This window comes from Choristoneura fumiferana, chromosome 20 (genome assembly GCF_025370935.1).
Source record: "Choristoneura fumiferana chromosome 20, NRCan_CFum_1, whole genome shotgun sequence".
NCBI lineage: Eukaryota > Metazoa > Arthropoda > Insecta > Lepidoptera > Tortricidae > Choristoneura > Choristoneura fumiferana.
In genome coordinates, this window is record NC_133491.1 from 8086388 (window position 1) to 8114040 (window position 27653).

Here is a 27653-nt window from a genome sequence, read left to right on the forward strand (position 1 = left end):
TTATTATATTATATAATGGCGGTGACACCAGTAGGCACCGAAAAAGGGTCTCCACTCAGTATGTGTTGCTACACAGTGGGTGAAGCAACGCGGATTTTCTGTAGTGCCCAAAATATGAGCTACCGTTACACAATAATAAATGAATTACTGACACAAAAAATAATTACACTTAAATAAACATAGAAATATTTCCCACACACAAACTAACCTCGCAATCGAAGTGAAAAAGCAGTGTAAAACTCGAGCATTAAACCCATTTTCCCCTCGACGTGTCTATTTACCCTCGCCTTACCGGCTCGGGTGGCTATATGAACGTCTTGGGTAAAATGGCTCGTTTTGTGCTCTTGTTGTACAATCTACTATTGGTCAAAATGACCCAGACTTCAAGCCATTTTAATAAGCTCAAACACTGCTAGGTCAAGTCCTGCATTGGAGTTCCAACGTATAGCTCTCGATTCCATCTCAGATCACCACTATGTTACCATAATGTTGTGTTTTCATCAGAACTACGCATAATTGCCAAGTTCGCAAAACTTGTTGAATATCATAATTGGACGTGGATGAAAATCAAGTTAAGATTCCGTTACATGCATAATGGAGCAAATAGTAAGAGCGTGTTAAAAGAAAGACTTCAGTTTGCGTATATGCCCCGTGCCGTGATCACAGATCAACTAATAATTTAAATAAATGAATAGGTATTAAGTATTCTACTAATTGTTCATTATATAAAATTCAACCGTCAAACCAAACTTGACAATTTATTTATCAGTGCTATTAAAATTGTCAAAGCTGATAAATCAAAGTACTTAATCGAAATAAACAAATTAATATTTAAAGTGAAAGATGTCAGTTACGACTTTTCAACAGCCAGTATTTTTGGTTAGGTACCGCGCGCGGCTTTGGTTTTAACACTCGGCAACAAGCAATGGATTTTTGGAAAAGCTTAGAACCACTTCTGGAATTCCAATTCAGCTTGTCTGCGATTATGTTTTTTACAAAACGAAATATAACCGAAGGTTAAGCAGCACTTTTCTTGGCTAGTGGTATACGATGTTTACGCGCACAGCACTGCGACGTGAGGGACGCCTTGCTTTCATAGAGAGATTGCCTTATGAGATGGAGCAGGTTCGGGACTCACTTCAGAGTCGACACACGCAGAGTTATTACGTGCGTGGCTTGCAGAAAAATGAATTGGGTTGCTGCTTTAGAAGCAATTGTGTAAAAGAGTATTTTCACAGAACATCAAGTAGAACCGATATTAACAACCTTAGTGTAAGAGAAATTTAGTTTGCTTTACGTTACAGAAAATTGCTTATTTATACTAAAGTATTTTGGGATTTTGGGTGTCATAGTGACTTCTCACTTATTGACTTCCGATATTCAATTTCGATATATCGATACACAATATTATGTTAAAAAAGATTAGAAGTAGAGGTCAACAATTGATTGTTTTATCATTAAAGAGCGATATTAAATGATATTATAACGGATAACTCACGTCTTAAACCGAGTTTAGCTCGACATGTTTCGGGCTATTTCGTAGCCCTTCCTCTCAGGAGCACGCGACTCGGCGGCTGCCGCAACACGCACACCGCGTGTGTGTACGAAATAGCCCGAAACATGTCGAGCTAAACTCGGTTTAAGACGTGAGTTATCCGTATAATATCATTTAATATGAGTGAGTCTCACGGTAGTTTCATGTTCAAAATTAAAGAGCGATCTCAGTCAAAAATGGGAAATAGACATAAAAGTGGATTATGCATTGAAAACAATGAATAATTTCTAATTTAATAATTCAATTTCATATTCAAAGTCTGTTGTAGTGCTAATAAGTGTTACATTAGTGACTTTATAAAATACATTTCGATTATTAGTTTACGATAATATCATTATCGATATCTTTAGGTAGAGTCGATAAGTGAGAAGTCACTATGACAGCTCAAAAATGCCGTGAAAATTTCGGTATCTGCGAATAAAGGACATATATGTCTTATTTGATCCCCGAAAATCGTGGAGCCAAAATTATTGCACAATGCCAAGGAGTATGGCAGTTTAAACGTTAAAAAACAATATTCCTGCTGCAAACTTTTTCAATTAAGGCACATTGAAGTATTGCGTAGGTACATTCGAGGTAATTCCCAAGTTTACAGTTACAGTCAGAGTGTTAGAGTAGCAATAAAGTCTATGGTCTTTTGAGTTTTGTTATGTCAGTGTTGTGTTTTGTCTCTCGAATAAAAAGATGGCTACCTAATAGTGCATGTTTTTCCTTCGTATCTCAGTAAAGCAGCTTAACTGTGCTAAACCCTGTTTTACTCAAGAATATCATCAGGTTATGGGCCCAGAAGGCTTCAGAAGCTGCTGTGAGTGAAGGCGAATGAGGAGCTGTTGATCTGCGGGGTTATCGGCGTCTGGGTGTGAAAGCGGAGCTAGGGATAGAGGCACTGCATCAGACGTTCGCAGATTCAAAGTCTTTGTGGCGGTAGACTGCACTTGATACCGGGGAAATGGATCAAGGAGTCATCAAACTCGAGGGGCCGCGGAACTGGGGTGTGTGGAAGTTCCAAGTGAAAGTGCTGCTAAGGGCACAGAATATGCTGGGCTTAGCAGAAGGCACGGATGTCAAGACCACTCAAAATGCGGAAGATTGGGCTAAGAGGGATGCAAAAGCCCAGAGTCTGTTGGTTACAAGGCTCAGTGAGAGTGCCATGATTCATGTTTTGACATGTGAGACTGCTGCTCAGATGTGGAGTAAGCTCCTGAGCGTGTATGAGCAGAAGTCAAGTACAAGCATACACCTACTTCAGCAGCGTTTCTTCAGTTTTAAATACGAAGAGGGTATGGAGATGTCAGTTTTCTTGTCGAAGCTGCAGGAAGTTAAAAGCTTATTGAAACAGGCTGGTGAAGATATTTCCGATAAGCTTATCATCACAAAAGTCCTGATGTCGTTGCCTGACAAGTACAGTCATTTTGTTTCGGCTTGGGAATCAGTCGACCCAGAGAAACAAAATTATGATGACTTAGTTGCAAGACTTTTAGTGGAAGAAGAGAGGATGCAGTCGAAGAGTTGTGAGGGTGAAAATGTGGCTCTTTACGTGCAAAAACAGAACAGAGACAGTGGTGGAAATCTAAAGTGTTTCAAGTGTGGTCGTGCTGGACATTTTATACAGCAGTGCAAGAGTAGCACAGACACTAGGAAGTGTTTTATTTGTCATAAGACCGGACATTTAAAATATCAGTGCCCAAAGCGTGAAAAGTTTGTTGTGCGGCAGGACATTCGTGGGGAAAATTCGAACAAACACAACAGTCATAAAAGTAACGCTTTTTCAGCAGTGACAGTAAGTCAAGCAATGTCACTTAGTCTCGATGGTTGTAATAGACAACAGCTGTTAAACTCGTCAAAGTGGGTGGTTGACAGTGGCGCAAGTGAACACATGACTTTTGAACGCGACTTATTTACGTCAACGTCATTTCGTCAAACTTCCGAACGGTTTGTTATTGTTGGTGACGGACGTCGTTTGCCGGTTTTAGGAGTTGGGGAAGTACAATTTATTAATAATAAACTATGCGAAGTGCTTTATGTGCCGGACTTAAAAATAAATCTGTTTTCTGTGTCGAGTGCTACGAGTAAGGGTTATACTGTGGACCTTACTAAGGACAAATGTCAAATTTTCAAAAATAACGTTTTGTGCGAAACTGGTGTGAGGGAAGGGAACTTTTATGTTATGAACTTTATGCGTGATGCTCAATGCGCACTAACCGTGAGTTTGGGTGAGTGGCATGAGAGATTGTGCCATCAAAATATGGAGCATGTAAAGTCAATTCTAAGACGTAATAACATACAATTCAGCGATGACAACGAAAAATGCGTGCCATGCATAAAGGGGAAGGCGCATCGGCAACCTTTTAGTGAAAGCGACAGTTGCGCGACGCAGCCTTTGGAGCTGGTCCATGCTGACGTCTGTGGTCCGTTTGAAGTTGCATCTTTGGGAGGAGCTAGATATTTTTTGCTCATTAAAGATGATTTTACGAGATTTCGCACTGTTTACTTCCTAAAACAAAAGTCTGAAGTACCCGAGAAAGTGAAAATGTTCATCACCACTGCCGAAAACCAGTTAAACTCAAAACTAAAGAAGTTTCGGTCTGATAATGGAACAGAGTTCATAAACAGAGAAATGGCGGCACTGTTTAATGCTAAAGGGGTTATCCACGAAACATCAATAGTATACACGCCTGAACAAAATGGCCGCGCAGAACGGGAAATGAGAACTTTGGTTGAAGCGGCCAGAACGATGTTGCATTCGAGTGAGAAGTTGAGCAAAGAGCTGTGGGCAGAGGCCATCAATACCGCTGTTTATGTTCTGAACAGGACGAGTAAAAGTAACACTGAGGGTGAGACTCCATATCAAGCATGGACAGGAAAGTGTTACGACATTTTTAAATTTAATAAGATTTTTGGAACAAAGGTTTGGACACATATCCCAAAAGCAAAGAGGCTGAAATTAGATTCAAAGGTGCAGGAAGGAGTATTTATGGGATATGAGGATTCTAAAGGATACAGAATTTATTTAGAGAAGGAGAAGACAGTAGTGATTCAAAGGGATGTTGTATTTATAAATGAAAAAACAGAAGTAACAAGGGTTGACAGAGAAGGAGAGATTATTTTACTAGATTTCTTAGAGAGTGATGAAGTGGAGCAAGAATCTGAAAAGCAAGATGAAGAAGATAAATCAGAAGAGCAAGTTCCTCCAGATCAGGAATCTGAAAAGCAAAATGAAGAACAAGTAAGGACTCGTAGTGGCAGGATAGTAAGAAGGCCACATTGGTTAGATTCCTGTGACACTGCTTTCTTGTGTGTTTTAAATGAACCTGCAACATATGAGGAAGCTGTACACTGTGAACATAGTGAGAAGTGGCATGAAGCCATGGAAAACGAGTTGAAGGTTTTGGCTGAGAACAATACTTGGACTGAGGTAGAAATTCCAGAAGGCAAGAAGGTCATCGACACCAAGTGGGTTTACAGAGTTAAATATGATGGTGATGGAAACCCAAACCAATTTAAAGTTCGTCTTGTAGCAAGAGGGTTCCAACAGAATGATGACTATGAGTTGTATGAGTTATATGCTCCTGTAGCTAAAATTTCAACTTTTAGACTTCTGTTAGCTATAGCGAATAAGTTACGATTACCAGTTCATCATATGGACGTTAAAAGTGCTTTCTTGTATGGTGACATTAAGGAGGAAGTTTATGTCAAATTGCCACTAGGCTATAAAGATAGAGATAGTAAGGTAGGCAAATTGAATAAAAGTTTGTATGGTTTAAGAAAGTCACCTAAATGTTGGAATGCAAAGTTTGATTCAGTAGTAGCTGAGAAAGGTTTATTCGGTCCCAAAATGATTCTTGTTTGTACACAAAATGTTCCTCAGAGGGTAAACTTTACTTATTAGTATTTGTTGATGATATTTGCATATTTGGTTCAAACCAAAGTGAGGTCCAAGACTTAAAGCTTTATTTAAGCAGTAAATTTAGTATGAAGGATCTAGGTGTAATGACTAATTACTTAGGTATTGAGGTAACTCAAGATTTGACAAATGGGGTCACTAAACTTAGTCAGTCAAATTATTTGACAAAGGTTGTGGAAAAGTTTCATATGACAAATTCGAAACCACATTCGACTCCAATGGAGTGTAAGTTGAGCTTAAGTAAAAGTAAGGATTGTGATAAAAATTTAGAAAACAGGTGTAGGCAAATTATTGGGTCAATAATGTATGCAGCTTTATGTACTAGGCCAGATTTATGCACAAGCATTTCATATTTAAGCAGATTTCAAAGTTATGCTGATGAACCTTTGTATAAAGCTCTGAAACGTGTCTTAAGGTACATCAATGCAACATTAGACTTGAAGCTTATCTATAAGGCGGATGACCAAACTGATTTGTGTGGTTATGTTGATGCCGATTGGGGAGGGGATGTTAATGATCGTAAGTCAACAACAGGTTTTGTTTTTAAACTATTTGGCTCTGCTATATCTTGGTCGTCCAGAAAGCAGAGTACAGTAAGTCTGTCTTCAACAGAAGCAGAATTATTAGCTCTGAGCTCGTGTATAACTGAGGCATGTTGGCTTAGAAATGTTTTGCATGATTTTCAGTGGGTGTCTAGTCCAGTTATAATTAATGTTGATAATCAGGCTGCAATAAATATAGGAATTAATCCTGAGAATAATAAAAGGGTAAAGCATTTGGATATTAAATATCACTTTATAAAAGAGAAAATAGACAGCAATGTGATTGTGTTGAAGTATTTAAAAAGTGAACATCAAATTGCCGATCTATTTACCAAATCTTTGGCAAGTCCAAGGTTCTTATATTTTAGAGAAAAGTTAGGGCTGTCTCTATAATGTATTGTGTTGTTCTTTTGTTATTTTTGAAGGGGCGGGTTTACTTATTTTTTATGTCTACTGTAGTAGGGTTAGCATATTTTTTGTTGAGGTAATGTTGCAGGTGGTACCTAGATGCTGTTTTTTGTTTTTATATGGACTTTATTGAAGGGGCGTGTTAGAGTAGCAATAAAGTCTATGGTCTTTTGAGTTTTGTTATGTCAGTGTTGTGTTTTGTCTCTCGAATAAAAAGATGGCTACCTAATAGTGCATGTTTTTCCTTCGTATCTCAGTAAAGCAGCTTAACTGTGCTAAACCCTGTTTTACTCAAGAATATCATCACATAGTATAATATTATTATTCAAATGAATACCAATATCAATGCCACAGCACAATATCTGAATCATATCATAATATGATTTATCACGCCATATTGATACCTACGTTGTCGCATCTGATTTTTAATCTATGTCTTAGCATTTGTATTTTGTACGAAAAACTTAGAATTAACTAAAAATACGTACTAAAAAACAAATACTACATGTAATGTGTGATCCTTTGAGCTTTATTCACTTTAGCACCATAATTTGTGCATTTTCGAAACACACACGACGGCATTTTATATTGATTTGTTCATCTGTCACATTCTCACATTGACTGTCACGGACCTCGCACCGTGGCTTGTTTGAGGTAAACTGATTGCGACACGAGACAATTGGGTCGTTTATGAATCTTCAAGTCGAGGGCGGTAGTAACATATCTACTGTCAGTTTATATGTAATGTCATTGCCTACCTTTGAGTATTCATCTATTCTATATAAATACTCAAAGTTGCCTACTTTAGTTTACTTGGATCTCTATAGTCAAGTTCATTTTACTATTTTGATGGTCTTGGTCTTGTCTGTGGCATGAGCATGACTGACATTCATACGACAGTGTTGCCACTGCGTAGTCATTGTTCGTTTATTCCTCGTTTGTTCGTCCTATCCTATAATATTGTGCTTGATTGATTTGACTCGGCCGGCTGTCGGCTGTCAGCAGTGACAGGACAGAGACGATCAGCACAAGCCTGTCATAATTCCTTTCATGTAGTGCCTGTCTTGAAATTTTTGTATGCAACTTAATAAAACCATGTCCTAAAATCAGTTAAAGAAATCCCACACCAATGTTTTAAAAAATATCTTTCACTGGTAGGTACGTGCGATTAGTTACGTAAATATGTGGCGGCACATTTTGATTGCTGGCCGTGGTTGTAATTGGATAATCCAATAAATTGGAGTTCAATTGTAGTTAATAACATATTGTTCCAATCTTTTCCGTCCTACATAAAGATTATTTATCTTCAAGTTTTGAAATAGCCTCTGTACGGGTCAATGGAATTCAGTAACATCCAAGCGTATTGATTTCTGTTCGTTTCGTAGCTAACACTATACTTCGGTACATTTTTTTATAACTAATATAATGTTTTATGAATAAATCTTGTGCTCAAATGACCAATCCTTTAATTCAAAGCGAGCAGGTGCACCTTACAGTCAAGCTTTGTAACATAATTTCAAATTATTTAAATTAATATTTTTTACAGTAACTAAAAAATCGGAACAATGCTAGCCGCTATGGTCGTAAAGGCAGCCGATAAACCCCCCGAGCCACCAAAGCAATTTGCGTAAGTACTATTGCTTCATATTAAATACTGCCTTCTTTTTTATCCCTGAAAATTAAAAGTATTGATTATCTATCAGATTTTCTCTTAGTTACAAGTTTTACAAAGAATTGCGCAATCTACTGACCAGTTTTTATATATTGCACTCAGAAACAATAAAAGCCACTTTATGAGTAACTTGTTTATTTTCAAGGCCTCTCCTTGATTATGAATCTTAAGTAATGTACTAACTTTTTATGCTAATAGATAGGAAGTGCTTAGCTAACTCTATACTATACTAACTATTATTATGCAGACTTAACAAGCTCAGTGATATATTTTAATCTGTTATATTAATTTTATCATTTGTGGCACTAAACCAGCATGTTATCAGTCCACACACCTTAGCCCAGTATTGTGACACTAAAATTGGCTCTGATGAAAACAATAAATTATAAATAAGTTACAAAATTGGAGTATACATCACATTTGGGCTTCCTAAAAATCTGAATGTCAAACCTAATATCTGTTAATCTTTACACAGTGTCAATACCTACTTGTACATAATTTAAACTGTTAAATATTCTTGCATTGAAACTTAAATGGATGAAGTTTAATTAAGTCCTACATATCCATTTTTGTATCGCAAACTACTTGAGACTTAAGTTGTACTACAATAATACAGTGCTTTAATATTTTTTACTTTTATACCATTTTTCTATCTTCTATTCTATACTTAATGTCTAAAATTTAAGTCGCATTTTTCAATTCTAATATTCAGCAATATCACTATTTACTTGGCATATTGCCTGCTTGGTGTGTGGGAGACCCAAGACTCATTTGGCAATGCCAACAATATCATTAATGAAGACATACTTTAGTGTACAATGTAGAACAAACTCAGGGACTTTTAAATTACTGTTGGGCATCAATACTGCACCTATTTAACAACACTAACCTATTTAAATATAGTGAGGCTTGCTATAGTTATGTATACATATACAAAGTGTATTTGTATACAGAAACTAAATTTTCTTACTACCCAGAGTAAACAGTTTATTATGTATGTACTAGCAGTTACCTGCAACTCCATTCGCGTAGAATTCGGTTTTCACTATCCTGCGGGAACTGTGCAATTTTCCAGGATAAAAACTATCCTATGTCCTTCCCCGGGACACAAACTATCTGTATACCGAATTTCATCTAAATTGGTTCAGCGGTTTAGACGTGATCAAGTAACAAACAAATAAACAAACAGACTTACAAACTTTCGCATTTATTACATTAGTGGGATAATATTAGCTGACTGCATGGGTATTGGACCCATTTGACAAGTTATATTATAAAGGTAAGGAACTAACTAAGGATTACAAAAACTTATGCTTATTGGTATTTCCTGGCCTATGTTTATTCTGCGAATTTGTTTTACCAGGAGGTGGAGATCCAGTTGCTAAATTAGCTTAGGTTAATTAGGTGAATAGTGACAATATTTTTTGCTAAAAATAAAACCAAGGACTTCAAAAATTTTATTTGTTGAATGTAATTCTAATGAAAGTTTAATTAAGTTTAATTGCAGTTGACTGCAATTAAGCCAGGAAAATTGGCCCATGAATCAATTACATAATGTGTGTTACATCTATATGTTTTTATGTCCTGCCATATTAAGAACTGTTAAAAGCAAAAACCCATCAAGGCTGGCTAAACACAGGTGCACTTAAGCCTCGAAAAAAAAAGAAAAGAATAAACTTAGATTTGTAATAATAGTTAAAGTTCATTACAGTTAGAGTCTATGACCATGACAAAATCATAGAGTAAAAACGATTTGTATCTGCTGTCAGGATCAACTAATATTATGCAAAGTATAGACGAAAAACATTGAGTATTCCATTACTATTATTTAGTGTGAAGGAAGGCCATCACTATTGTTGCCGTTATGAATGAAAGCTAGTCTAGTTTACTGTCATGGTTTTGGCTTAGTAATACGAGTATTATGTATGAGTATTAAAACCTGTCCATTGCTATTTTGCGAGAAGGACCCTAATCCTCTTATTTATCATCCCATCTTATTTACGTCCCAATGCTGGGCACAGGCCTCCTCTCAAAATCAGAGGGGTTAATCCTCTTATTAATAAACAGGTTACAAAATGGTGCCAAAAGTGCTGCTTTGCAAGAAAGTTAGCGATTGTTTCAGACTCCTACCAAAGATCATCAATGGCGGCATTGCAGGCATCATCGGCGTGTCCGTGGTGTTCCCTCTGGATCTCGTGAAGACTCGCCTACAGAACCAAACCGTCGGGCCCAATGGAGAGAAACAATATAAAAGCATGTTAGTACAGTTGCATTTAAAAATAAACATATTTATTGATACAATCACCAGCATCTATAATTAAAAAAGTGAACCGCCAGAACGGGAAAAAACGGGACAGAGCAGGATGGCGCTCTACAACACCATTTTGACACGTTTCTCCCAAACAATGCATTATTTCTCTGGAATTTTAAAGCAATTCGACTCTTTGACCTCGCGAAAAACTTGAGAAAATATGATATTGGGTGTGTACATTTTGTATATTAAGCAAAATAAAATCACAAGTTCGAAATTCGAGCCAAAAACGAGCGATCTATTATCTATGCCAGTGTTGCCATTCAGGGAAAAGAAATCTATTCATTATCCTGTATTGCAGTGTGTAAAGCCCATTCATTGCTGCGCGCCAGATTACGCTGGGCTTAGAGTCATGAAATTTGGTATGTAAATAGCTGGATGTCTGAAATAACACATAGGCTACGTTTATTCCAATATTCCCACGGGATAGTTGTTCTTAACACAACACCTCAATGAAGATTACGATATAAATTTTGGGATTTCTTACGGGAATTTTGTAAAATCCCGGAATTTTAAATTGTAACTCCAGATCGAATAGTTTACGCGTGCGAAGCCGCGGGTAAACTCTACAATATACAGGCACAAAAAAGCGTGCATAAATATCTGATACCAATCTATTTCTAGATCTGGTAGGTGTCAGATATTTTTGCATGCCGCTGTGGCAGATATTAATGCAAGTGACTGTACTCTACATGTTTCACATCTATAAGGAATCATTCATAAATTATATTATACGTTTAGGGGGAAGGGGAGGAGCCAGTTGGTTTGTGAGAATGGAACAGAATTATTGCGATTTTCATCCAATAGTTGTGGTAAGAGGTAGGGGGGGGAGGGTATAAAAATGGCCCTAAGCGGCATCATCAGTACGCTGGGACCGCGCTTATGTTGATAAAGACAACCAATAATATAAACAAAAAAAATTGTTTATTATTTTTCTGAAAGCTACATATTTTATCACCGAGTAAAGCAGCAAGCAAAGTTCACATGGGATGGGACGCAGAGAAATTTGCGCGAGATATCTAATATATAGATATAGTTGAGATAAAGCCATATTATGTATAGTATGATTAGGTTATTCAGATAGATCAATACCATATTTTTTTTTGTTAAGGTTGGATTGCTTCCGGAAGACCTATGCTGCTGAAGGTTATTTCGGCATGTACCGGGGTTCTGGTGTGAACATCCTGCTCATCACTCCAGAGAAGGCAATCAAACTGGCTTGCAACGATATGTTCCGACACTACCTCACTCTTAAGGACGGGTGAGTGTTTCTCTTTTATAGGCTGTCCAAGGTTTTGTATGGAAATACAATTACCAATGAAGTCACCACTTTTTTTTTCTTATTTATGTGATTAATTGATGGCATGGATGATACTAATGGCATTAAAAGCAATGATGACAAATGTAAATAATGAGACTCAGAAGCCAACACTGTCTTTCAACCACTGCTTTCAATCATTGTTTTTGTTTAATTAAATTAATCCTCATAACTCACGTCTTAAATCGAGTTTAGCTGGGATAATTAACGCGACTTGGCGGCGTTCGTCCGTTTCTCCGAGACGAAGGGCTGCGAATTAGCCCGAAACATGTCGAGCTAAACTCCATGTAAGCTATGAGTTATCCGGATTAATTTTATTAAATATATGAGTGAGTCTCACAGTAGGTTCATGATCAAAATTGTTTTTGTTCACTGTAATCTGAAAAAGCTTTTATTTTGGGTTGAAATGTTCATTGCTCTAGAATCTTATTCAAGAAGTATCATACTGATGAGGCCTTTTACAATACTTATGCAATTCATAGATCTTTTGTATCAATCAGATTAAGATCTACTGACACTCTGTTAGAATAACAGAGATTACATGATTTATCATTTATTTTTATACATGAATATGGGTATATGAAATAATATTATTATGATACAAGCTAAGCACTGATAACGTTTTATTACTTATAACTGCCAGGTTATCGTATAACAGATAATTATTTTTTAATTTCAGAAAGGATTGCTTTGTTGTTTCATAAATAATAGATCCTTCAAGCTCAATCTCTATTATGATATTTTTATTATTTACTTTTGATTTTATTTTTTACACAATTGATTTCAATTTTAACCCACCCAATAGGACCACTTCTTGACCCAAAATATACGCAAGTGGCAAGTAGGAATTCACATTAGGCGTGTTACAGCCCTAGTGTTCAAAGTTATAGTTGTGTCGTGTAATGACAAAAGGCTAAATCACCTTATTCTTGTTTGAAAAATCATTTTAAAAACATACAAACATTCAAACACAGAACCTCCTCCCTTTTTGAAGTAGATTAAAAATTGAAAACTTATTAGGTAGGTAGCTATTTTTTACGAGCGAGCAGGATCGGAGAGTCAAGATCATTTGCAGTTTTTATTTTTTCTTTCCTTGGATTAAGAACGCAATTTTTAACGTCTTGAATGAGGGATACTTGACAGGCGAAATAGCTAGATGGCGTTAGTATCGTGAGGACCGTTTGACGCAAGCTCTTGCTTGCAATTGGCTCATTTAGTCAAGATATTTCGCCTGTCAAATAGCCCTCATCCCTTCGGCCGCCTTCGAAACCAAGGTTATTCTTTTATCGAAACCAATTTCGAAAGAAGAAATACTATTCTTATTTAGAAACTGGTTTCGAATCTTGGTTTCGAAGGCAGCCGAATGGGGCCGGCTCTCATTGCTTCTGTCGTCATAATAGAAAACTTGCATCTTGTTTGACTCCAGGACGCTGCCGATACCGCGTCAGATGTTGGCGGGCGGGATGGCGGGCGCGTGCCAGATCGTCGTCACCACGCCCATGGAACTGCTCAAAATACAGATGCAGGACGCCGGTCGACTCGCCGCAGCTGCTAAAGCAGGTTAGTGCCTAGAGGCCATATTGTCATATGGAATTCTCTCCCGTCGTCTGCAATGTATTTTCGGATAAATACAATCTAGGGCTCTTCAAAGCTAGAGTGAATAGGCTGTTACAGAACCAGTGAGATGCATCTTTGGCCTCATCTGCACTTTACATTAGTGATAATGATAGTGATAGGGGTCAATCACGGTCAGACACATGTAAAATAAAATTGACACACTTGGAATCTTAATCGTTTAACCACTTCTTTCTGTCACACAGCGTAGAGGTAGGAAGCGTCTAGAAAGAGATCAGAGAGTCAGTGCGTTAGACAATTAGGTCTCTAGTCGCATAATTTTTGACAGTCCTAATGCAATATTAGTCATAGTTATATCCCGCTTAATCCTTAAATTTTTAAGATTTTTTTAAATGGTCATAACTCATAAACTTATAACATAAAACGAGTTGACTTTACGAGTTCGGCTCGTTAACTCATTGACGTATTTCAGAACTTTTCACAAATCACTAAACAAATCCAACCGGCTCGACCAACACATTAACAATACAAAGAATACAGTCTAATGTTGGTTGGTCATGTACATATAGACGACCGTGGCGTGCGAGGTATTCCATTGGGTGTTACGAGGTTAAAAGTTGATTGACCTTTGTATATTTTTGCAGAGGGCAGGACAATAGAGCGCGTGACGGCAATGCAGCTGACACGGCGGCTGCTGAAAGAGCGCGGCATACTAGGCCTGTACCGCGGCGTGGGCGCCACGGGCGCGAGGGACGTTTCCTTCAGCGTCGTATACTTTCCCACCTTCGCCATCCTGAATGACATGGGGCCCAAGGATAAGCCCGGTGGATCGCCGCCTTTCTGGTAACTTTTAGCCTAAGTTTTAGTTGAAAAATTCATTTTTGATTTAAGCTTTTTTGCTGACTTTAGTTTGTGTTGACTATTCTCATCTAACCTACATACCGCAGTTCTAGATCAAGAGTAGGTATGGGCCAATCAACTTTTTTACCCACACTAATCTGTCCGCGACATTTTTCAAATAATTGCAGAATTTTGTAAGTAAACATGTTTTTTTCTGTAATTTAATAGATGGTGTACATGAATACATGCCATCCTTCGTAAGTTCAACCTATTAAAGCGTGAAATATCTTGTTGGAAGTACGATTTTTGGTAACGCCAGAGACAATTTTGGTAACGCCCAAAGTGTCGGTAAAATAGTTGATTGGCCCATATATCAATTTAAAATAATCCACCATTTTAATTGAGACCTTCCAGAAATACTTTGAGTGGACATATTCTTGATCTAGGAGTGCGATATTTATACCAAATTACAAGTCATTCCGACCACTGGAAATGGATCGAAAGTAACTTGCAAGGTTTGAAGCAAACAAACTATCAAAATTATAAGTGGTGAAAGTCAAAAAGCTTGTCAAATTGTCAAATTTGAGAAAACACGTATTTAATCTATCATCTCTAATCAAAATATAATTTAGTTTCGTTGTTATAATTAGAAAAGATATTTATTTATTACAAATATACTTTAAGAACGTTATATAATCAAAAAGAGTAGAAGTGGTCGCCATGGCCGCAATCGGTCGGATCATCATCATAATTAGAAAAATGCTTCGAAATATCTGTATGTATCTATTCGTCGTATGAGCTTTTTTTAGTTGAGCTTTTTTTAGTTCAGAGATTTTGCGAGGTAAGCAATAGGCAATAGTTTAGTTTTTATTACTATCCTCTGAACTTTACGCAGGTGGTCTTTCGGTTCGGGCTGTTTCGCGGGCTCGTCCGCGGCACTCGCCGTCAACCCGCTCGACGTGGTCAAGACTCGTATGCAATCGCTCGCCAAAGGCAGTCCACAGTACAACGGCATCATCCACTGCATCACGTAAGCACATACCATGTCTGATTGCCGGGTCGATTAGTACCATGGACACAGGATTGTTAAGTTCAAGTAACCGAATTACGTACTTACCTAACCTATTCGCTGCAAATGTTATGTTCAAATTCCATACATTTGTCATAGAAATAATTATGAAAATGACTATTTGAACGATCTATTCTGGTATAGTCGAGTGCAGAAATATGTATCTATTCGAACCACTCAAAAATACGGCCTTATTAAATCGGAATAAAAATCTGTGGCACATATTTTTGAAGGGTTAGATAAGTCCATATGTTTGCGCTCGACTGTACATTGAGTTTCCTCGACTGTCCCAATGAATTGATCAAAAACCTTACTTTGATTGCGTTTGAATCATAATCACTCAAGGGATCCTGGGTTTTCGCCGAAAATGCCCAACTGTGTCCGAAAAAATATATTCCGCGAAAAATTAGAGAACCCATCAATCGAGCAGTGTCCATGCATATGAATTTGCTTTACGTGTGTATAAGCTTTGTCTGATTTCAATGATTTTAAGTACATAAGTTCTTAATACAGCAGGGCTACTACGAAACTCGATAATCGAAGTTCGTATCGTACCATCCCTCTCACTCTCGTATTAAATAATATAAGCGTCAGCGGGACGGTACGATACTAACTTCGATTTTCGAGTTTCCCCAGCAGTTTGTAAATTAAAGCAGCTTGCTTAGTCACTGTCAGTACCCGGCATTTCTTAGAGCATTTGATAGCTTCGCGCAATAGTAATCGCGACGAAAAGTGCATAATAATTTTCATGCTACAAGGCACTAAAACACCGTATAGTGCCCACGAGGCGCCCAATTTTTTTTAATGCCAAAGTATTTACTACAGTTACTATGGTGATGACGTGCCTGACATGATGCTTCTTTTGGTGAGATACTAAAATTACATAGGTACTATTAGAAATGAAACTCTACTACTCCATGCGTTCGTTCGTATTCGTTTTAATAAAGTTGTTTTTAAACGCGCAACAATAAAAAATATTTGTTTTAAATTTGTCAATAAATATACAATTTAAAGAGTATTTTTAACATATGGGTGATTAAAACAATCGCAAACGGAACCTAGAAACCAATTTATTAGTGACGGTAAGTCATTCGGTTTTTTTATAGTTATTTTTGTCATGTGCCGAATGTCATATAATTATTTTACTGAAGCTGTATTACAGTTATCCATATTAGTTCGCCAAAAGTATTTATATTAATCGAAATATATAGGTATTGCTATTATGTATTTTGCAAATCATTTTTATGATGTAGTTAAAGTAATATATTCTATACCTTGGTAATTATTTCTTGACAATAGAGTATGTTATCTGAGTTTCATTTCTAATAGAATAGTATTTATTCTTGTTATTAAAATAGTAGTAAGGTAGTAAGTGAAGTAGTTCTTCTTAAACGTTCTTCTTAAAGCCCCTTATTTATCTTATCAGCAAAGCACAGAGTTTTTCCGAACAGGTGTAAGATTTTCGACATTCATAATTGCTTTTTATAGCGTAAATTGTTAGTCCCTTACAAATTAGTCCATTTGCAATATTTGAAAACCAAGTATCACTGTATGACATACCTACCGCCAAAAAATGTACAATTTTTTAACCAAGCCAACCCTATTTTAGTGAAATTAAAGAGTAAACTACGCAGATTGTTTATGCTAAATGACATGACTGCATATTACGGTTGACAATATTTTATCGCTTAGTAATTTATTTATTTATTTTGACGCACATTGTATATTAGAAGGGATAATCTTTGAACATCCTGTCATTAAAATATGAAATGTCTAGGCATAACTTAATATTTTGTAAACAGGACGATCCTGACAAATGAGGGACCGCTAGCGTTCTTCAAAGGCGGAGCATGCAGAGTGATGGTGATCGCGCCTCTCTTTGGTATCGCACAGACCATATATTACATAGGACTCGCCGAGAAATTGTTCAGCCTGTTTTAAAATGCACGAGACTTACAACACCAGTCCTACTTAAGCATCGACATGACATCTATGTATAGACGCATGTTCCTTGCATCAAAACGGCGCACAAAATTAGTTCACAGCGCGGTTTTGTGAATGGTTCATTGCAATTTTCATAGCAATACGTGTGACAAGGGAGGGGGGGTGTTAAAAATGGTCAAAATTGGTGTGACGAACTAATAGTATTTAATAGGAGGGTAAGAGAGGCAGTAAGATACGAATTTCAAGGTAGCCTAGCCCCCCTCTCCCTAAACGGGAATTGGTTGACCAGTACGAAGTAAGCTGGTAGTGTCATAGAGTTGTAGATGTCATGCATTAAACGAAATCATAAATATATGTTTAACATAAAACTAAATAATTAAAATGTTCCTGACTTACAATTATAATCGTGAGTCGAACCGTTTCATTATTTAGTAGTAAATATGTCTCAGAAAGTTCAAGTAATATTTAAACAACATTATATAATGTATTTAATTAAATTCACTAACTTACATAAAATAGCACTCTTATTTATATCATGTTTTGATGTTGTTTCTTGTATTTTATTTTCACTTTGTATGATTATTGTTATTTATTCTGTCAGCACATGTTAAAATAAAGATAATGTTGGGACAACTTTAAATTTAAACCTCTTAAGTATTTATTAGTTGCCAGTGAAATTCACTAACAAACATGGTTGCTTTTATAATTTTAATCTTCATAATGCATTTCACTTCATTATTTTATTTTTATAAGTATATCCGATAGTTACACTTTAAGCGACGTGTTAGCTAGTTTATTTTGATTCTTATGAACATGAAGTGTTAAACAATTTTTCTCTACAACCCGTGCTGAGCTTTAGCAAAATATTTTTATAATTTTGTTCTAGGAATCACTGTTACGCTTATAGCTCAAGTTATTGATATACTTTACTTAGGTTATCGTTTATATACCTTACCTAGAGCAATTGAACGTGATATTACATTATTTAATTTTTACCATAGTTTTGTTATTTAGATTAAGATTTATTAGGGCTTGTTGATGAAATTTTTATTGTATATATATTTTTAAAATTATTTTTCTTTCAATTTAATAAACACTGTTTGGAAATAATGTAAATATGAAATGTATACTTTTAAAACCCATTACTTATATTTCTTTGATTGTAGTTTGAAATATTTACTCTGTTTAATTTACTTTAGCAAATGTCGCTACATTATATAATATGTTGAGGTAGTGGTGTTCACTGAGAATGTGTGATACCTTCTAAAACGTCTTCAGACTGTCATCCATATCTACATACTAATTGTTTATGTGTGTAGCTATCGTTGGTGTGTTTAATCAATTATAATGACAATAATATCATGTTTGTTAACTAGTTAGCATGATAAACAATTACTCGTGGCGCAAGAGCCCGAATTTTAAATGTATGTCAATTCAACGATGTATGAAAGATTGTAGCCATGAAGTTATAGTTATATCCAGTTTTACTGATAAGATATTATTATATGACACGCCAATGACGATTCAATGGTTTACTAATACGTTGCATAAAATCTAATCTCATAATTTCGTTTCTCATATCAACCTTTAGCAGAATCATCATATCACCGAATTACTTTTTGCATAATTTTTTTCTCATACTATCATTTCTCATAATTTTGTAAAGCCGAATATTAACATCACATAATATCGATGAGAATTATATTTATATGTCCGAATAGTTGCTACGCAGAAAAATATATCTCATAATATTACTTTGCATAAGGATAATAAAAAGCAAAATAAAATTTTACTAAACATTCCTTGCAATTAAATTACATTTATTTACAATACAAGACCCAATCTTATACCTTAAACGAGCAATTCTTGTATATATAAATAAATATATTTCGGGGATCTCGGAAACGGCTCCAACGATTTCGATGAAATTTGGTATGTAGGGGTTTTCGGGGATTAAAAATTGATCTAGTTGGTTCTTATCTCTGGGAAAACGCTTGGTACCCAGTTATTAATATTATTATGTGTCATTACGGTTGTGAATCTGACACTGGCTCAGTATAATGCTGTAGCGTTAAAAACACCCCAGCGTTGTATTAATTGTAGTTCTATATTAACTTAAAACCTTTATTGGCAGCAGTAAGATTCTGGCGCTTCGCCGGCCGCTACCGCGGCACGCTCGCTTCTCTCGCTCGGCTCGCGCGCTGTTGTGGCACGCTTACTTTTCTGGCCTTACTTTAACCTTAACCCATTCTTATGGTAGCTGTTAGTTCCTTTAACTATGTCATTACGCCATGTTAAAGTCAGCGCTATTTAAAATTCAGTGTAAATACAATAGTCCGAACTAGTATTTTACCATTATGCCATATAAAAATCAGTGATACTAATGTTCTGCTATTTAATATTCTGCAAAAGTATTTTCGGCGATATGAGTCTGATCTGCTACGTAATATTCTGAGAAATGACTATTATTCGAAGTGATAATTATGCAAAGTGATGATTATGCAAAAGTATCATTCGGCTAAAAAAATATATGAGATACCTGTTATGCGAAGTGTAATTCGGAGAATCGATATTATGAAATATAAAGGGAACCCCGATTCAATATTATGTGTTATGCCATCGAAGTTCAAGTATTCTTAAGTGATATTTCAAATATAATATCATACTCAGTTACTTGTTATAGAAATCAACATTTCCAAGGATACAAATAAAAAGGAAACAGACAAAATCAAAACAATAAAAAGCAGTATTACATATAAATAAGTCTCGGAGTGTACGATAATAATATATTATCACTTATCCCAATTATTAATGTTCTGATATTACCTACTGTAAAAGATTACTATGACAAAGATGGTTCGATATAATAATATACAATAATATAACAGAAATCAGTGTTGTAACATTATTTTGCTGCTTCCGTGTTCCTGGTAATGGAAGAAAAATAAAATTTATATTTTATCTTAACAATTTATTCGAGTATTTACTGATATCTTTTTTAGACAATAACTTGACAATGTTGTTAGTTAATAAAGTCGCTGTGTTTATCGTATTATAATAATCCATGTCATGTCAATTAACAATTAATACTCATCTCCGGGTTCTTGTTATGGCCCAAAAAATCTGATCATTGAGTTTGTTTATGAGTTTAAACTCGATATGTATTCGCATGCATTTCTATATATCCGATACGTAGATTTGGCTGACTAAGTATCATTTTCATCAAACGAATCAAACAAATTGCCGATTTCCGTATCAGCGTATCAGGTAGTTCGAGTTTCAACCATTATTGGTATCCTGTCGCGTAAGAAATAGCGGAGTATGTTCATTAAATGATACAGACTACCCACCAAAGAACTGAACTAATAACCGGCGCGGGAGTAACAAGTGATAAGGGTCTCGTTCGATGTTCAAATTATTAAAAAAATATTCGGCCGCTAAAAAACCCTTTGTTCCCATGACACATGTTAATTAAAACATCATGTAGCTAAATAAAATTTTATGACAACACGACGGTGTGTTATTTAAAAATAAAAAGGAAAAAAAGATAACATTAAATAACATTCGATGTGCTTGTTTTAGATATAGCTGGTACAATAAAAATGTTTATGTTACTAATTCGCTTTTTTGATTCCGAATAGCAATTTGTAAAACCCACAAAATCAGACTACACAAAACTTCGCTTATTTCACATTAGAAACCTATTGCTCAAGCTCCAAAACATTATATATTTAAACCATTAATAAGTGTTAATACGTTATTGTTTTAATTTCTGCCTTTGGATTATTGAGTGCGAGTTAGATTTCTAATCTGAATGAAAAAACCAAGTAGATATAATTGACAATAATACCTTCCTAAGACAAAAGTAAAACAATCTCAAAAAGAAAACATTTATGATTTATTTATACCATTTGATACAGCATGTATTATAGAAGAAAAAACAGTATGTGGTACAGTCGCCATCAAATTATATTTCGAAGCTGCCAAGGTGATCAAAAATATCGATACATGAACTCTAATTCCTTAATAATAGCGTGCATGTGCCCTAGTCTTATGTGCGGTTATTTTAATTTTATTATTTCATCACATTGTTTGAGAAAAGCACTATACAATCCTCGGCCAGACCAGGGATTGCTGAACTTGTTTTATCCGGCCTTATCTACGACTCGGCCGTCTATAGGTAGGTAAGTAATTTGTTTCTACGGCAGGCGAAAAAATGTACTATGGGCAACCTTTTGCATGTATCACTCAATGTCATTCTAAAACATCATGCAACAAGTTTTATTGTCTTGAGTGACCACTAACAGCCGTACTTTGGAAATTGGTACTAAGAGCAAGTGATAAAAAAGTGCATCGGACATAACCTCATAACGCCCAGAGTCCTTTATAAAGGACTTATTGTCATTTTAAATCAAACTGACTGACATAAAGTTTGATGTTCATAATCAAAAAATTGACTTGGGCGTTAGGAGGATATACTTCTTCAATGTTCGTTTTTCGCCTGCCGTAGAAACAGAGTATACCCCAAACTCGTCCATCAATCCCTTACTTCATGGGCTCTGCAGTATGTACCTAAATTGGGGGTCCCTTACAAATTAGTCCATTTACAATGTTTGAAAACCAAGTAAGTATCACTGTATGGTATACAGCCAAAAAAATGTTTGCAATTTTTCATTGATGTGCAAACAAAGTGTGCAAACCCTAGTTCATTCACTAAAATTAAAGAGTAAACTACGCAGAATGCTTATCTTAAATCCGCAGGGCTACTATGAAACTCGAGACTCGAAGTTCGTGTCGTGCGGTGCCTCTGTCACTTATACTATTTAATACGAGAGCGAGAGGGACAGTACGACACGAACTTCAATTTTCGAACTTCGGAGTAGGCCCTCCGATTGAATGACATGACAGTTTACTCGGATTGACAATATTTTTCGCTTGGCTAATTTCTAACACATTGTATATTAGACTGTTTCTTAACAATAGAAGGAGATAATCTTCTGAACATTCTGTCATTAAATTATGAAATATCTGGACATAACTTATTACTTTGTAAACAGGACGATCGTGACAAAGGAGGGACCGTTGACGTTCTTCAAAGGCGGAGCATGCAGAATGATGGTGATCGCGCCTCTATTTGGTATCGCGCAGACCATATATTACATAGGACTCGCCGAGAAATTGTTCGGCCTGTAAAATAGGCCTTAACTGTAACTTAGGCCTGCTTAATTCAAGTTGACACAAGATCTACTTAAGTATAAAGTTCGAACTTTGTATCATGCCGTTCGGCTCATCCATAAAATACGTCACACATTTTTGGGATCAGGCGCTTTGTGACACCGGAATAAAATATTTGTAATTTTCATAGCAATACGTGTGACAATAGAGGGGGGTGCTTAAAAATGGTCAAAATTGGTGTGATGTAGGTACTAAGGCAGTTGTTTCACTTCGGCGAGGAAACGATTGGCTATCGTCTATTTTCTCGCTCAAAAACGAACAAAAGGGGCGGTAAATAAGATATAAATTTCAAAGTAGCCTAGCCCCCCTTCCTAAGCGGAAATCGGCTGACCAGTACGAAGTAAGCTGGCAGTATTATAGAGTTGTGGAAGTCCTGCATTAAACGAAAAACAGGTGTCATAAATATATGTTTAGCATAAAACTAAATAATTAAACTGTGCCCTTAGTGTAAGTTTTCGGTTACAAAATACGTCTCGATCGGGTTCGCGTTAAAATCTCAATTTGTATGGTAACACGAACATTGCAAACGTTCCGCTAGAGGCGCTGTTTGTGTTTGCATACTAATTGAAATTTTAACGCGAATGCGATTAAGACGTATTTTCTAACCGAAAACTTACACTAAGGGCACTGTTCCTGACTTATTATTATAATCGTGAGTCGAACCGTTTCATTATTAAGTTGTAAATCATGTCTTAGAAAGTTGAAGTAATATTCAACAACACTATATACCTATTTAATTAAATTCACTAACATAACATAGGTAGTACTCAATTTTATTTACTTATATCATGTTTTTATGATGTTTTTTTCTTGGTTTTTATTCTTGCGTTTTTATTCTTTGTTCTTATTGTTATTTTTATATATATATATGTATATAGCACATGTTAAAATAAAGATAATGTGATGTGGGGACAACTTAAAAATGAGGGCTATCGTTTTTTGTCTCACTAGATGGCGCACTGTTGCGTGAGGTTTTTAAGTATGACTTTCAAAGTCTGTTATTACGGGCGTGAAAACAAAGTTTAGATTAAAGTCATATTTAATGCACCTTAAACCGTACCATAAAAATATCGAGCATGCCACAGTGTTGCATAGTCCCTATTTTGTTCGGAAAAAAGGGAGGACAAAAGTTTCCGAAAGACAAAACTGTCTCAAAACACAGACATTCATTGCCCCGGAACGCATATTTGCCATAATTAATTTCAGATATTGCAAAATATTCACAAAATTATTCTAATTATAAATAAACCCGCGTAGCTCACCCAAAAACTATGAGATTTGACATTTCGGAGACCTCACGCTACACTAGTGCCTCTAGTGGCGAATTCATACGCGATAGCCCTCATTGTACCTCTTCTTATTCTTAGGTGTAAAATAATTTTTCTCTTCAACCCGTGCTGAGTTTTAATAAAATATTTTTATAATTTTGTTCTAGGAATCACTGTTACGCTTTTAGCTCAAGTTATTGATATACTTAGGTTATCGTTTATATACCACCTAGAGCAATTGAACGTGATATTAGATTATTTAATTTTTACCATAGTTTTGTTACTTATTTAGTTTAAGATTTATTAGGGCTTGTTGATGAAATTTTTGTTGTGTGTACTTATATTTTTTTAAATTAATTTTCCTTCAATTTAAATAAAGACTGTTTGGGGATAATATAAATAAGAAATATATATAGGTACTATTAAAAATCATTATATTTCTTTGATTGTGGGTTGAAATATTTGCTCTATTTAATTTACTTTATAGCGAGTGTCGCTGCATTACCTATATGTATAATAGTACATTATAATACAAGTGTGCTAAGTTGGTCATTACACACGAGGCATTATTGAAAGCGCGAGCCGTAGGCGAGCGCGGTAAGGAAAAGGAAGCTGAGTGTGTAATTATCAATGCACACGAGTTGCATGTTCAACTAACCTTTGTTGCGAAGTAGGCTGTCCGGAGCTTCTTTTAAAAACTTTTCAACATGGGTTGGTGACAACACTTTTGACTTTCGACCAATATATCCCTCAGAACGTCTCTTTAGAAATGCCGTCAAGTTACTATATAACGTTTTTAAAGAATCACGATTTTCACTCATAGTCAAAATACCACAAACGGGACTTATCACGCTAAAACACGAGTAATTTTTACCTCGACGTTTCAACCACATAACAGTGGCCGTGGTCACGAGTACACTGAAGTCACAGAATATATCCTTCGAACTACCCGCACTTGATCACAAAAAGTACCGGCACTCGTATCTCGAACTACCCGCACTTGGTCATTTTTATTTGTCACCCCATCACACCGGCACACAACACTAACAACGTCTTGCAAAAACAAAATGCCTTTGCTCAGTTTGCCCCTTCGTTTCTCGACTATGGCTTGTCGCACCTTTCTTAATAGCTCGGCATAATAAACTGCATTTATGGTAGAGCATATATTGTCGTGTTTTGTCGAAAAAGTTCGTATTTATCTGGCTTTCTCAACTAGCTCACTGAATTTTGAACATGAAACTACCGTGAGACACCCATATTAATTGATATTGTCCCGGATTACTCACGTCTTAAATCGAGGTTAGCTCGACATGTTTCGGGCTAATCCATAGCCCATCTTGGGAGCAACGCGATTTGCGGCTGCTGCAACACCCGCACTGCTCACTGAAGTTTACTGAAGCCAATTGAGAAAGCAAGGCGAATACGAACTTATCCGACAAAATACAAGCAAAACATTATTCAGTACATCGTGTCGTACCTACTGTAGCTCTTTTTGCAGAACTACCTACCGATGAACCAATTACCGGCGGACTGACAAGTGGTAGGGTCTTGTTCAATGTTAAAATTATTCGAAAATTATTAAGCCACATAACATGTTAATTAAAACATCATGTAGCTGAATAAAATTCTATGACAACACGACGGTGTGTAAAAAAAAAGACAACATTAAATAACATTCGATGTAAGAAGCACAGATGCAGATATAAATGGTATAATAAAATGTTTGTTACTAATTTTTTTTTTATTCTGTAAAACCCTCAAAGTAGCATTACAAAAAACTTCGCTTTTTTGCACATTAGAAACCTATTGCTCAAACTCGAAAACATCATTCCATTATTGAACATTACTAAGTGTTAGTATGTTAGTGTTTTAATTTCTGCCTTTGGATTGTTCAGAAACGAGTGCGAGTTAAATTTCTAATCTGGGAAAAAAAACTGGGTATAATTGACAACAACAATTTAATATGATCATGCAATCAACAAAACCATGCGGCAGTAAATATGTAGGTATGGTGTATGTATGTATTGAAGTACCTAATTCTACATCTCTACTTGGTTGAGTTGAGACACGACTTGGTGTATTATCATATTTTGGATGAGTGCGTGCGTCTGTGTTTGTCACTCTCTCACACTGTAATGTATAATTATCGGGAAAAACTCAAGCCTTTTAAGTACCATCAGCCAAATAAGTGATCTATCAATTTTAAACAAGTTCCTATCAAATTAAAATGAACATGTCGCTAAAGTCAAACTTTCAAATTGACAGACACGTCTATTGTATTGGCATTATTGTTGTATGACATGCAAACGATTATCAACTTTAGGGCAGTAGACCACATATTTGGCTGATGGGACAATACAATGAGGGCTAATATCGTTTTTTGTCTCACTAGATGGCGCACTGTTGCGTGAGGTTTTTAAGTATGGCTTTCAAAGTTTGTTATTACGGGCGTGAAAACAAAGTTTAGATTAAAATTATATTTAATACGCCTTAAAACCGTACCATAAAAATATCGAGCATGCCACAGTGTTCCATAGTCCCCGTTTTGTTCGGAAAAAAGGGAGGACAAAAGTTTCCGAAAGACAAAACTGTCTCAAAACACAGACATTCATTGCCCCGGAACGCATATTTGTCATAATTAATTTCAGATAATGCAAAATATTCACAAAATTATTCTAATTATAAATAAACCCGCGTAGCTCTTCCAAAAACTATGAGATTTGTCATTTCGGAGACCTCACGCTACACTAGCGCCTCTATTCATACGCGATAGCCCTCATTCCAAGACTGCAAGCTACACCACTGGTTTGTATGAATCTCTATGAAAGTCATTCCGAGCGCGGCAACACACGGGGCCTGCAGCCGGCCGGGACGCGCAGCGACCGCAGGCCGTAGCACCAGCTAGGCTACTCCGAAACACGAAACTCGAAGTTCGTGTCGTGCGGTCCCTCTGACACTTACACTGTTTGATACGAGAGGGAGAGGGACCGCACGACACGAACTTCGAGTTTCGAGTTTCGGAGTAGCCCTGCAGTGGTGTCGCGAACCGCACAGCGTTCACACGTTCTGTCTCACGCGAAGGTACGGGTGTGACTGAGACGGCCTGCCGGATAACCTGTTATGCAGCCGCGAAATGTCGCCGCGCTGGGATTGGATGGAATAGAAGTAGTGTTGTGCAAAATGCTCATTTCAAGGCTTAACGACTCAAAGGCCGTAAAGATGGTTTCTTGCATCCATATGCATAAAATAAGCCAATCCAATTCTCAAATATAGGCGAGTCTTTAAGACTCTGGAGTCTTAAGAGTTCGAGTCTTTAAGCCTCGAAATGAGCGTTATCCACAACTCTAAATAGAAGCGACAGACTGCACTGTAGCCGCAGTGCTGCGGTCTGCAGCCCGTCTTGGAATTGTATAGCCCGGCAAAAAAGAGTAGAAATTAAAAAATGGCAACATTGTAGTGTCCTCCCTTTTTGGTTTGACAGCGTTAGAAAGGGATGACACTACAGTGTTGCCACTTTTTAATTTCTACTCTTTTTTTTTGCCAGTCTATACATTTATACCCTTATTATCAGGGGTTATGACGTATGCATTTAAAATTCCGAAATATCTACCACTAAAAGACATGACATTTTCACATGTTCTATTTACAACGTAAATTAACCACAATGATAAATTTAAGAATTCCCATGAGAATATAGCGAAATTTCGTAATTTCAATTCCACTGCCATACCCATTGGATCATGCGAACGAGGCCGCGGGTAACGGATAGTTTACAATACATTACATGTTTGTGCACAGGTCAATTATGGCAAAAGAAGGTACTTCAGCGTTCTTGAAAGGCGCCGCGTGTCGTATGATGGTCGTTGCCCCTCTGTTCGGCATCGCGCAGACGATCTACTACATCGGGCTTGCTGAAAAGTTGTTCGGGTTATGATTATGATGTAGGTACACTCGAAAATATACTTGATGATAGAATTGGTTGAAATCGTACTGCAAAAGAGATGTTTAAAGT

At 36.4% G+C, this 27653-nt stretch overlaps 1 protein-coding gene across 5 annotated transcripts; it reads left to right on the forward strand.

The window, feature by feature from the left end:
• Positions 1-1602: 1602 nt before the first annotated feature.
• LOC141439455 (mitochondrial glutamate carrier 1-like) lies at positions 1603-27653 on the forward strand. 5 transcript variants are annotated; one of them, XM_074103744.1, is made up of 8 exons: positions 1603-1646; positions 7956-8036; positions 10204-10338; positions 11504-11653; positions 13137-13270; positions 13930-14128; positions 15021-15155; positions 16997-20756. In XM_074103744.1, exons 2-8 carry the CDS (start codon positions 7975-7977, stop codon positions 17133-17135), a joined length of 954 nt encoding a protein of 317 aa, XP_073959845.1. In that variant the 5' UTR covers positions 1603-1646; positions 7956-7974; the 3' UTR covers positions 17136-20756. The 5 variants fall into 5 exon arrangements, with proteins under 5 accessions (XP_073959845.1, XP_073959847.1, XP_073959846.1 ...); XM_074103746.1 differs by lacking the exons at positions 1603-1646; positions 16997-20756 and adding exons at positions 7498-7563; positions 27440-27653; XM_074103745.1 differs by lacking the exons at positions 1603-1646; positions 16997-20756 and adding exons at positions 7498-7563; positions 22196-24302.

Excerpts from the sequence above, each read along its gene's own strand:
- LOC141439455 (XM_074103744.1), top strand. The coding sequence starts at position 7,975 with ATGCTAGCCGCTATGGTCGTAAAGGCAGCCGATAAACCCCCCGAGCCA. Across the intron at positions 10,339-11,503 it reads GAGAAACAATATAAAAGCAT|GTTGGATTGCTTCCGGAAGA; the intron begins GTTAGTACAGTT and ends TTTTTTGTTAAG. Across the intron at positions 15,156-16,996 it reads GGCATCATCCACTGCATCAC|GACGATCCTGACAAATGAGG; the intron begins GTAAGCACATAC and ends TTTTGTAAACAG.